Source organism: Centroberyx gerrardi, chromosome 6, assembly GCF_048128805.1.
Source record: "Centroberyx gerrardi isolate f3 chromosome 6, fCenGer3.hap1.cur.20231027, whole genome shotgun sequence".
Taxonomy (NCBI): domain Eukaryota; kingdom Metazoa; phylum Chordata; class Actinopteri; order Beryciformes; family Berycidae; genus Centroberyx; species Centroberyx gerrardi.
This window is the reverse complement of record NC_136002.1, coordinates 28755070-28767669: the sequence shown is the minus strand read 5'-3', so window position 1 is coordinate 28767669 and position 12600 is coordinate 28755070. Positions and strand designations below refer to the sequence as shown.

Here is a 12600-nt window from a genome sequence, read left to right as displayed (position 1 = left end):
TCGCTTTGCTGTGACATTCACACACCGACAGTTCAGATATATCACTTTCAACACTGGCTGAAATGGCGCTGCGTAAATAAATGCCACAGCAAATGGAGCAAGTAGTGTGCGACTTTTTTTTTCTTTTTATTGTATGATAGAAAAAGTAGACTTAGGTACAGTAAGTGTTAGCTTAGGTGATTCACCATGTCATCATGTCACAGTCAGCCCTTTCATTATTGAAATATTCACTGCCTAATATCATTACATTGCATATTTCTGTAAGGACATTATACTTTGTGCTGCAGGTGCATTACAAACATTTTCTCTTCTAAAGCACCTCGAGATCTTCACCCACAAACAATAAGTGCTATACAAGTGGAATTTGTTATTACTATTATTATTACACACGATAATATCAGAAAGATTCGATTCGTTTACCCTTAACTAACCATACTTTGTAAACTTTCTAAAAAACAATTTTGTATATTTTCCTCGCAGATGTAGCTGAGGTGGATTTTTTTGTACTTCCAAACAATGTTTAGAATAGCATCAATTTACAGTTGGTAGAGATTAGTGTAGATTATGCCATTATTGAATTTAGTGGATTAGATTTTGATACATTTTCCACAATGAAGAAACTCCCCCTTGAATCAGTGTAGTCTATCATAACCCAACATAATCTCATCTGATTTACAACTATTTTGTCTGCTGACTTGTTTGTGTCCGTGTTACATAACGCTTATGTATATTTCTTCTCACCAGATAATTTATTTAGATATTTATTTATTTACAAAAAGATTATTTATCTATAGATAAGCTGCACCGCACGTCCTTGAGGCAAAACAGTTTGGTGTTTAGTTCAGGGAGTGTGGATTCAATGTGCAATACAGAAAAATACAGCATACATCTTATTTCGTTCATATAGCTTCGATGAGAAGTCAGCTAAGTTTTACCCCAGGTAGGAGGTAAAAACAGAAAAAAGCAAACATCCTTTTTGCTCCAGTGTTTGTTGCGCCCTCCGCCAACTTATATTTATTTATCCGGTTTTCTTGAAGGAGGAGTTTTTGAGTGTAAGTAGCATGTTTACATGAAGAAACAGTGCTGAACATTGCCAGTATAATTGTCAGTCTTGGGTTGTCGTGAGCAGAGGGAGATTTATAAATATCAGCGGTGCTCATGCGGCAGGTCGCTGCTGAGTGAGGCTTAAATTAGCAGCTTAATGTAGTCTACACACTAAACTACAAGGTGGGACCAAGTTTAGATTACACACACACACACACACACACACACACACACACACGGGTTCGTGTGTAATCTACGACTGGGTCAAAACCATCAGCAACACTGGGTACAAAATGGATCACCAGTAGGGATGGGGCAATATGCTTATCTCACGATACGATTCGATACGCGATATGAGGTTCATGATTCGATACAAGGTTTACGATGTGATAAATAAAAGTTCAATGAGTAGTATGACTGTTGTATGACTAAGTATGACTATTTCTAAGCCACAAATAGTTCTAGCGATGGCGTTGGCTCGCTAAAATGTAAACAGCAATTTAAAAATGTCATTACAAAGTGACAATAATATAATTTGGATGGAGAGCTTGTGAAACTGTGATGGTCAAGCGTCTCATCTGTGATTACTACAGCAGAATAAAATGCAGCTAACATCACCATTCATTTTGGCATTGTCACATTTTTGTATCGCAATATATTGACTTTCGATATATATCGTCCCATCCCTAATCACCGGTGATGTCGTTGCGCCCAGCGGACCCAGTTCTGTCCCGGTGAATGTGATGCAGGTCTGGCTCAGCACCCGAAAAACAGAACTGTCCACAATGTCCAGACAATGTTCCGTGTTTTGATGAACTTCTGTACTAACTGTGTGGCTTCGGCCCTTTGCTGTTCTGTAGCTAGATGTGATGTCCCGCCCCCCTACATCCCCCCCTTTACCCCCCACCCCAATGTGTTCCTGTGTTTGTTTCCTCTGTGTTCCTCTGCAGATGCATGATGACTCCCCTCGTCCTGTGTGTTAGCAGCATGGTCTACTGTGATTGGACGCCTATAGGCATATTTTATCGGGTCGATTCCCACGGTTGAATCCCAAAAACCGGAAGCTCTTTGTAAAATAAGCTGAGCAAGTGACACACAGATGCACCACACACAGACATACAGCTACAGATTGGAGCACACACGCACACACACACACGAACACACACACACACACCATTTATGGATTCAGTGTCGACTGCGTATTTATTTTGTTACCTTTAGAAGCTGTGAAAAGAGCCTGCTCTGTTGTGTCAAGGCTACGTCCGAAACGAGCAACATCCCAGTTCATCTTTTTGTTTGTTGGTGTATGATATTTCTGTGTCTGTGTTAGTGTACCCCCCCTCTCTCCTCTTCTTCTTCTTCTTCTTCTTCTTCTCTTCTTCTCTCTCTATATTTGAGGTGAGAGGTCCCATTCCCCTCCAGGTCTTGCTCTTCAACGTGTCTCTTTGTGAAGTTTTTCCTGTGATGAAAATTTCTCTCTCTGCCTGAACCTTTGTAGGGAAATAATGACCGAGTTAATACGATATCATATGATAGAGATATACATTTATCCAATACTGTAATAAATTATTAACTGAAGATGATATTTAATTTTTTTTTATGAAATGAGGAAAAAAAATGCTTAGAAAAAAAAGATGACACTTGTTTTTGAGAACATGGCATGAGGTGTAATGTGTTACTGAAAGAAAATGAAGCTCTTTAATCAACTGAAGTTGACCTTATTTGAATATAGTTTATTTATTTTCAAGGCTTACTGTGTCTGAGTCTTTATTTTTGCACTAAATGAACATACAAACACACCAACACATACACACATCAAGACCCAGAGCTGCTGCTACTTGCTACTACTACTTTTATACTTTTATATATTTGCTTGGTAAGTGTACAGAGGGAGAGTTAGTAAGTTTAATCACTCATATCAATCAGTCAGATAGTTCTGGTGGCTGAGTCATGCTAAAACTGTTGACACTGTGACAGTAAAAGTTAAACAGTAATAGTAAAAGTAAAAGTAATGCGCAAACTGAAAATCAACTCATACCGATAGTTAAGTGTCGCCTAGCAACCACTTTGTTTAGCTCATAGGTTTAGCTACTGCTGAAGAACTACTACTACTAGCAATAATATCAATACAATGAAAACATTTTGCGTTGTTTTAAAAAAAATCGTTTTATAATATTTCAAATGATAATTTCATAATAGGCCTACTTCCAAGTAAAATCACTGAAACTCTCTGAGCCGCCATCCCGGTCGGTAGGAGGAGCTACCCGTTGTGTGATTAGTGCATTGCGCCTTTTCGACGAGTCAAAGTGCGCAGATGCGGAAGTCGCACGGTAGGGAGTCGTTTGGATAGCCGAATTAGCCCGGTGGAAGGACATGTGGAAGATTTGTTAATGCTCGTAAAAGTGGCTAATTAGCCAGACAAGGATAGAAGAATAACATATTTTAAGGTGAATAATAGGTCAGACTTCTGTCTGAAAGGGCCGAAGTTTCATCTCTGGTCGGAGCTGACTAATAAATCAACGGAACTGCGGAAGAAGGTAAGTGACGCTAGCGCGTGTGTTCGCCATTGTTTATGAACAGTCGAAGAGCAAGGGCTCCGACTAATTCCTGGATATAACTACCAATACATCAGTATATGAGATGCATATTACTTAATTGTTGCGTAATTGTTAATTGTCGAAATTATATCTTAAATAACTAAACCGCTGTTCAGAGATGGCTCATTGAGAATAAGATATTTCGCTCCACGCGCTATCGCACAATGATTCCCGGCACATAGACTGATCCACTCATAATGTTGAATCAAATGAATGAGAACAGTATGTTCTCAATTGGTACCTTCGTTACCTGAATCAATAACATTTAACGATTTTCTGATTAGCTTACTGGCCTTTTGTCCTCAATAAAACGGACCCTCTTAACCGTCGTAATATAACATAATCGTAATGAACAGTTATGATTTCAACGGATCAATTGCCGGAATGCTGTGCTATAACGTTAAACCAACCAATACTACGACGACGCCATGTTTTAGTCATGTTACAAGTTGAATTCTCACAGATGTGTGTCCTTTAAATTGAGCTACTTGACTGATCTTTGTTTCAAAAGCCTGGAGGGGGCGTGATTGGCGCGCTTACAAACAATTGGGCCAATCTGGCGCTTTTTTCCTTGCTACCAAACATAGCTAGTGTTTTCCAAAAGTCATGGTTAAATGGTAAGCTGGGGTTCAACCAGCGTCCTCTTAGCTGAAGTGTCCTTAAACAAAACATTGAACCACTACCAGCTCCAGAAGCTGCTCTGTAGCTGACCGTGACCTCTGACCTCCCTGTAGGGAAGGCAAGAGAACATTTCTGCATAGGGAATCAGCTACAGGGGGCCTATGAAAGTTCTGTTTGAGTGTGGGTGTTGGCTAATTATAAAAATCTGTTTTCTGAATAATTAAGCCCAGCCAAACTTTCTCTTCCCTGATCTAATATGCACACTTACCCTTTTCCCACCAGGCGAGGAGAGATGTCGTACTACTCATCCTCCCGTAGTTCATCTCGGACCACCGACTGTAAAGTCTATGTGGGCGACCTGGGCAACGGTGCTGCCAAGGGCGAGCTGGAGCGAGCGTTCAGTTACTATGGCCCGCTGCGGAGCGTGTGGGTGGCCAGGAACCCACCCGGGTTCGCCTTCGTAGAGTATGAGGATCCTAGAGATGCAGAAGATGCTGTGAAAGGCATGGATGGAAAGTGAGTAGTCAGTGTTTACCTTGTATTCAGTCAGCAGGCTTTTTGGTTTGACAGAGTATCCAAAGAAGCATTTTAGCTCTGAAAACTGAATTAGAGTCATCGCTAGCCCCATTGTTTAGCAGTTAATCTTTTCATTCTGAGTAATTAAACAAAAAACAGCACTGCAACCTGCATGACGACCATAACTAGGACTAAAAACAGCCTCTTACCTCCCCCCCAACCCTCAGGGTCCTGTGCGGTTCCCGTATTCGTGTGGAAATGTCGACGGGCCTGTCCAGGAAGGGCCGCGGTCGCCCCAGCAGACGCCATTTTGACCCCAACGATCGGTGTTACCAGTGTGGGGACCGGGGCCACTACGCCTACGACTGCTACCGCTTCAACAAGAGAGGAGGAGGAGGAGGCGGCCGCCGCAGCAGCAGGTAAAGCAGTACTGGGATCACTCTGTGTTTTGAGTTTGTTTTTAGGTTTGTTGAGTTTTTGGTCTGTTTACTTTGATATCCACATACTGATGCAGGGTTATGGTTGAAACAGTAATCCCTGTTACTTATTCTGATATTGTGATCGTGATTATTAGTCTTGTTGATTTGAGGAACAAATATTTTACTCTTTATTTGTCTGTTCCTGCATCATATATCAACATTTTTACTATTTTCAAATACTGCAAATGTTCAGAGTGAAATTAAATGTTTACATTTTGCCAGTGAGACAATGTTCCACAATAACTATTTCCAGAAACAAAAATTGAGAAAAGCTGAGATTGTTGGGGGGCCAGTAGTGTGTGGAAATTATATTGTCCACCTGTAAGGTTCAACGCCGCTGAACGGTTGAGTTCTTATCCAACTGGATAATATGAAAGTAATTTGACATATTGTTTCATAAATTGGTAAAAAACAATACCATAGCTTACTTTTTATTTTATCCACCAGCCATGTTTACTGTGTTACCAGCCAATTAGATGCTTGGAACAGAATAGACCTCCAAATGAGGCCTTTTAAAGTGCCAAGTGGGTGTGGTTTGTACTTATTCAGCTATCATTTGGTTCTCTTGTACAGTCGGCATGTACTATCAAAGGAAAAGATACAGATCAAGATGAACAACTGATTAAGCTTAAATATGTAACTGGCGGATCTTGTCTTTCCAGGTCTCGCTCCCGTTCTCGGTCTCGCTCCAGGTCCCGGTCCCGCGGACGTCGCTACAGGTCTCGCTCCCGCAGCCGTAGCAACGGCCGGTAAGTCAACACTGGAAACGCTAGAAAAGTTTAATTCCTAAATGACACATCCACAAGTTTAAGGGGAAAATGGACACCTGCTCATACAAAATAATTGCTGGTATAAAGGCAAGCGCTTAATGGGTTATGATAATAGCTATGAGTCATCAAGACATTTGTTTGCAAAATATTTCCTGATGAATTCCAAGTAGCACATATTTTCCAAAATAGATTTATTTAACCCTTACATCGCTCTTCCCATATTCACAGGTGAGATGTTGTGGGTTACATGTCAGTACTGTGCCAAAGTGTGGTGTAGGAGAGCGCAGGTTGATCAGAAGGGGAAAAAACATAACCAGCTTATCAGTGTTATCACACACACCACTATGATGTCATCAGGAAACACTGGATCCGGTGTATTGGTCATGAAAGCCTAAATTAGTCAGGGATTTAATGAAGAACATAAACAAGCACAAACTGTCACTTCACATTTGAAATCAGGAGTTGTGTCCAAAAAATATGCTATTGTGTCCCAAGCCTGACAGGATTTCATTTGTATTAATTTAGCTCATTCACATTCGTTCATGCCAGGCCAATTTTAAGAATGGAAGTTGTGCGTTAGATCCCCGCTTTTCTCTCTTCCCTCTCCATTTTAAAACAGTATGTACAAAGTCTTATTTTTACCCTTCAGATGCCTTCATTTTGTGACTCCTGTTTGTCTTTCTGTCTCTCCAGCCGTCACAGATCCCCGTCCTATTCCAAACGCAGGAGCAGGTAAGACTACAGCTTGTTGCACAGAAACAAAATACTTTGGCTGTAGCTGCATTCTTGTGCTCTGTGACAATGCGTATCAGATTCAATTCAGACCGCCAGTACAATACACAGGCATGTTCCTGTACATATATCTAGCTACCCATTAGCCTCCAGCAAGCAAGGCAGTGGTGTTCAGGCGTCCTCCTTTGCACATGGCTCATACACCAGCGTGTGTCACGTAACAGTCAAAATATGTTTTTAATTTGGATGATTTACAGGTTATTGAAATCATTATCACTTGCCCTATGGCCATGTTCTTTAGGAACAATACCCTTTGAAGTGGAAACGTCCCTTAATTTGTATATTTCATCAGTCAAAGAAGGGCTTCCAAAGTAGCACAGGATATAAACAAAATAAAGGGATTGGAAGCACCTTACTTGTGCAACGTCCAATTTATTAAAGCTTCAAAAGCGCATAATGAACAGGTGAACATACACTGTATATAGGCTATAAACGAAGAAAAAGAAAGGCTGCTCATTATGCACTGTTTATTTATGCGCTTTTGAAGCTTTAATCAGTTTTTGACTTTGCACAAGTAAGGTGCCTCAATCCCTTTTTATTTTGATTACATTTCATCATTGCATGGCAATCATTTGGCATTCCACACGTGTAAATTCTACGTACTATCTCCATAGATTCAGATCCAACTTTGTACCTACGTTGTTTTTCATCCACTACATGATGTGGAATGTAAACTTTGTCAGGGTGAAGTTAGTCCAGTTCTGCAGCCGACAGTCTAGCCTCCCTGTGAGGAGACAAATACCTCCCTCAGGCATCAATAGAATACAGTATGTAATTTGTTCAGCCATAACCCAGTCAATGCCTTGAGTATTTGTTGACATTGTTTCCCCCTATAGCTGTCATTAAACCCACTTTATCTCCTGTGTCATCAGGTCTGGCTCCCAAGCTCGCTCCAAGTCCAGGACTCCAGTGAGAAGGTAGGTCATGAACGCTGCTGTGTGGAAATGTGAGATGCAAATGTTCATGGATGTGGTAGTAAGTCTACTTTTCAAACCAGATTCAGAAAGACTGGATCCAAAATCACATCATTCAATTTAATGGATCAGTTAGCTTGTAATGTCTTGGAAAAACTTAATGTCCGTTTTAAGTTTACACATGAGTGATACTGTTAAATTATTAAATAAAGACCTGTAAGTGGGAAGGTTAGCTAAAAAATTGGTATTGGTAATTGTATTGGTTTTGTATTTCAATATGATTAACATTCATTCCCAAAATGATTTTGATTGACTATACCACTGCTAGTGTGTTGGCTGTTCAGATTTTTTTTCCTTCTTATATTGTTGTCAGTCTGGCTTCAGTTTATGACTGTTGACCAGAGGAAGCCCTACTTACAACACAGATAATTCCAGTCCTCAGTTGTGAGTCACATTTGAAATGGTTGTAAAATAAGTAAGACGCACACCTGTAACCACATAACTGTTTTGACTGATTTTAACTAACCGGAAAATTACCACCCCTACCATACTGGAGTCATATCGCTTGGCAGATGAATAACATTTAATAATTCTGATTAAATTGTTATTAACAGTGAAAGATTTCTTGAAACATTTGCATTTTTTAAAAATTTCGTTTTGCTGCCATTTATTAAAGCTGCCAGCTGAAAGGTGTTAGCCATGAGGCAAAGCGTTTCACGGCTTATTGCTTGGATAATGCACTTCAAAAATAAACTTGATATTGAATGGCTCAATATCGAATTCCGTTCAAGGTTACCTATAGTTTTTTTTTGTGTTTTTTTTTTCCCATCCTGTCCCAAATTATAAAGCCACTTAACCCTGTGCCTAACAACTGTTCTTAACTGTTACAAAATCACTGTAAAGCACATTTACAGTGCTTGCTTGTGGCTTATTGGTTAGTTCTGTAGCTTTTAACGTCTTTGTTTACCTCCAGTCGCTCCAGGTCTCGTTCTCGGTCCGGCTCCGGACCCAGGGGACGGTCCGCCTCCCGCTCCCGCTCTCGCTCCCGTTCAGCCAGCCACAAGAGGAACAGGTAAACCCTCTGACTAGCTTTTCTCTCACACACTGAATAAGGGTGTAGGCAAATGACATGTTTAACTCTCCCTGTCTTTCTGGCTTCTAGTGCTTAGTTTTGCCAGTTCTAGTTGATTTGGCCAGGGCGTTCTAAGTGAACATTCAATGTAGGAAGAAGTTTAGATCATCCCTTTCCCTCTTCTCAGATATGATGGTTCAGTCTATACCTAGTTTACATTCCAGCTGAGGGTCAGATATGTTTGCCATGTTAGCCAGAGCTAGGCACTCCATCCTAGGTAAGTGATGACGGTTAAATAGACCCTCCACCCCAAACCTGGGAGCAACACACCGCCACCGAATGACTGCCGCAGGACTTGGAAACGGACAGCCGCTGATGAGTCTACCAGTCTGCCTCAACACCAGAGAGATCTTCAAGTCTTCTGCTGCTGCTATTGGCTAGTAGAGGAGAGAGAGAGGAGGAATAGAGAAAGGGGACTTTGGGCCCTGTGAGTAGGATTAGTAGAAGTAGAAGTAGCTGAAAGTTAGCTCCTCCCATGTGTTCTCTTTCATCTATCATCACAGCTGTGACATTTCAGCACTGTATAGGCACAATGTAGCTGTTAATCCAGTCCCACCAGATCTTGGAAGAGGGCACATGGGAGAAAACATCAACAAGGAGTGGTTATTTTCCACAGACTACTAGCACAGGTAGAGTGAGCTAGAGAGAGATACACCCTTCCATATCCTCTGTACTCTTCCTTTCTTTTGATCTTACCTTTACTAGATGTAGTTTTAATCTGAATTATTCAGCGTAGACTGACAGAAAGAGAATTTCTTTGATAAAATGGACCAGTGGTAAAGAGATGTGTACAGAGGTAGGATTTAGATGTTTTTTTCCTCTATTTTTAGCTTCCAGATTTATCCATCCTTTGTGAATTTGGCTAGTTTGTCAGACAGAGAGAGATCAGGAGTACTTCCCAGAGAGACATCAGCTGAGATCAGGCAACACGACTTACGTTAAGCATCTTTGCAGCACAGTTTTGTTTATTTTTCATATTTTCTTTAAAGCGTGTGGTGGGAGCTGATCACTGCACAGGCACCACAGCTGATCCCAGGCCCAGGGTCTGCCAGCTGGCGGTGTGTACGTCCTGCGGGAGGGTGACTAAGCGCTGACCTGAGATCAGCCTTCGCCTGCAGCTGGTGTTAGAGAGAGAGAAAGAGGTCGACCTACCGACCGAGCCCTCCCCACAGTGAATGAGTGGCCGTCTGTTCAACCGACGCACACGCTCAGACGAGATCAGCCCGCGCACACATACAGTTGTTCTACTAGAGTCACCCAGCCAGCCTTCAGACCTACCAGAGGGCTGACCCACACAGTTCAGAGTTCGACCACTACCTTTTTAAACCCATTACCTACCTACCAGACCCCCCTACCTACCTACCTACCTACCTACCTGCCAGAGCTCTTCGGCCTCTGTCTTAGCTTCTGAAAGTGAGAGAATGAGAGAGACAGCTGACGAGAGATCAGTCTTCAAGAGCCTCCCAGCGCAGTGTCTCTCCGAGTTGTAGTCGTCCGTCCTTCAGTCCTTTCGTCCTTCGCTTCTCTGTACTTGTTGTTTCTGCCACTGTCTCCAAAGGTAACCAAAAACCAAACCCCCTGACAAGGTTAGAAACTGTCATTTTGATGGTGAAAACAGAACACACACAGCTCATAGAGCTAATGTTGAACCTTACTAAGCATGCTCAAGAGTACAAATGTGTGTGTGTGTGTGTGTGTGTGAGTGAGTGAGTGAGTGAGTGACTGATCGAGTGACAGAAAGGAACGCACCATTTTAATTGGTTTATATTTCTGAGGAGGCTGTGTCAGATTACCATACATTTTCAACTGCTATACCAGCAAAAGAACTACAACTACCAAATATTTACTACAACTTTGTGCTGCTCCCTTGATTTTTATAAGTACAAGCCCTAAGTTTCTCCTCGGCACAGAGCAGAAACTATGCTAAACAATCCAAGGTGTTGTAGTAGTGAATGAAGAGTCAGTCTCAAGGGCTTTTGTCATGTATTTGGATGAGTGTTTGTTTGTCTGGGGGCGGGGTTTCAATTGTTACGTGTTTAGCTTCTGCCCTGGGATCGTTATCTCTGAAATACTAGGATTGGCTTCCTTGAATGACTATAGCGCTTTAGACAGATTATCATTCTAACAAAACAACCTTTGGCTGTTTCCTTGGACCAGGTACTTCTACAAACCGTTGTGTACAATTACGAAATTAATCAGAAATTGGCACCAAGTGCAATCATGAACTTCAACAAGAATTTTAAGCTGGATAAATTGACTTCTTTAAATCAGTTTAGCCCTGACCTGTATGTTTTCGAAGTATCTTAGCCAAGGGAACGGCAGAGGAACATGTTTTGAATAAAAGGGGTTGGGAGGTTTGATGAGCGCCAGGTGGGATTGTTGTGATCGTTCTGCCACCCGCCCCTGCTGCCAGTTAACTCTTCTCTCTTTCTGTTTCAGTCGTTCCCGTTCAGCAAGTCCGAAGCGAAGCCCCACGCCAGGAGACGACTGAGTGAAGAAGAATAATAACCCCCCCCCACCCCCACCCCCACCCCAACACACACAGACACCCCCCCCCCCCCCCACCCCTGATTTCCATGTCCCACCCCCCTGCCTGCTTCGACAGCCCTACAGCTGTTTTTTTTTTTGTACTCGTCTGTGAAGTTCTAGCCGTTTGAGTTTGAATTTCTCTCCTGGGTTGTATTTATTGTGCGGCCTCAGAGTGTTGCAGGTGTAGTTAATATAGCAGACACAAGTCCCATTTTCCGTTTGATAGGGAAACAGGATTGTTTTAAACACTGCTTTCTGTGTCATCCATCATTAAATGAAAAAAAATCGAGCAGGGAGTATAAGCAGTAACGCCTATGTTATGAATATGATGCAGTTGACTTTTAACAGTGATTTGGGCAGTTCAGACAGCAAATTACCATAACCTGGAAGATCAACTTTCCCCAGTTGATACAATTCTGCAGGATCACACACACACACACACACACACACACACACACCTTAGTTGAAGGACATTGCATTGACCTGCTTTTATTCCCTAACCCCCTTTCCTTTACCGTAACTACTATATGACGATCTCTCTAATGCTGTAAGTGACCAAACCCAGATTATGATCTTTACCCTAATCCTCAAATTGATTATTTTCTTTTTCCCCCTTGTGAGAACGGGCAAAAATATGACTCCATCCCCAACCTGTCTCTCACACACACACGCATGGCTGACAACCTGCTGAACCTTAATGTTAGCTTTTTTTCCCCCCTTTTGAGAACTAACAAAAAATATCCTCAAAATTTGTTTTAATTTATTTATATTTTTTTTGTTTTACTGTTATTGCGCTCTGGTTGGCTTTTGAGCTCAGAAATGCAGTTTGCCCCTATTACTCATCTGGCATAAACAGACACACACACACTGAGTGGCTGGCCTGCATGCCTTATATATGATGATGTCACATTCCTACAGCAGAGACTGATACTCCGCATGATGTCTGTTCTACTACTGCACTGCCCTTTTTACAAAAGTTATCAGCTCACTGTCCACTGAATAGATTTTTCCCTATGTGCTGATCTGAAATTTGTTCCTGTGATGATTTTTGTTTTTAAAAAATATAGCGTGCTAAGTTTCATTTCTGTAAGGGCTGCTTTAACTTTTGCTGTCTCCCTGGTTTATGGTAAGACAGTGGCAGTTTTATTTTTGAATAAATCTCTTAGACATAATATCTGTGGTCTTGTTTGTTTTGTGAGTCATTTG

General features: G+C 41.6%; 1 protein-coding gene across 3 annotated transcripts; it reads left to right on the top strand.

The window, feature by feature from the left end:
• Nucleotides 1-3372: 3372 nt before the first annotated feature.
• On the top strand, nucleotides 3373-12566 carry srsf7a (serine and arginine rich splicing factor 7a). 3 transcript variants are annotated; one of them, XR_011784789.2, is made up of 9 exons: nucleotides 3373-3581; nucleotides 4553-4778; nucleotides 5006-5197; nucleotides 5920-6006; nucleotides 6721-6759; nucleotides 7692-7736; nucleotides 8707-8805; nucleotides 9855-10423; nucleotides 11305-12566. XR_011784789.2 is itself a non-coding variant. In XM_071903100.2 (8 exons), exons 2-8 carry the CDS (start codon nucleotides 4555-4557, stop codon nucleotides 11354-11356), a joined length of 738 nt encoding a protein of 245 aa, XP_071759201.1. In that variant the 5' UTR covers nucleotides 3373-3581; nucleotides 4553-4554; the 3' UTR covers nucleotides 11357-12566. The 3 variants fall into 3 exon arrangements, 1 of the variants encoding a protein (XP_071759201.1); XR_013504927.1 differs by having other exon boundaries at nucleotides 4545-4778; XM_071903100.2 differs by lacking the exon at nucleotides 9855-10423.
• Nucleotides 12567-12600: the final 34 nt, after the last annotated feature.

Excerpts from the sequence above, each read along its gene's own strand:
- srsf7a (XM_071903100.2), top strand. The coding sequence starts at position 4,555 with ATGTCGTACTACTCATCCTCCCGTAGTTCATCTCGGACCACCGACTGT. Across the intron at positions 7,737-8,706 it reads TCCAGGACTCCAGTGAGAAG|TCGCTCCAGGTCTCGTTCTC; the intron begins GTAGGTCATGAA and ends GTTTACCTCCAG. Across the intron at positions 8,806-11,304 it reads GCCAGCCACAAGAGGAACAG|TCGTTCCCGTTCAGCAAGTC; the intron begins GTAAACCCTCTG and ends TTTCTGTTTCAG.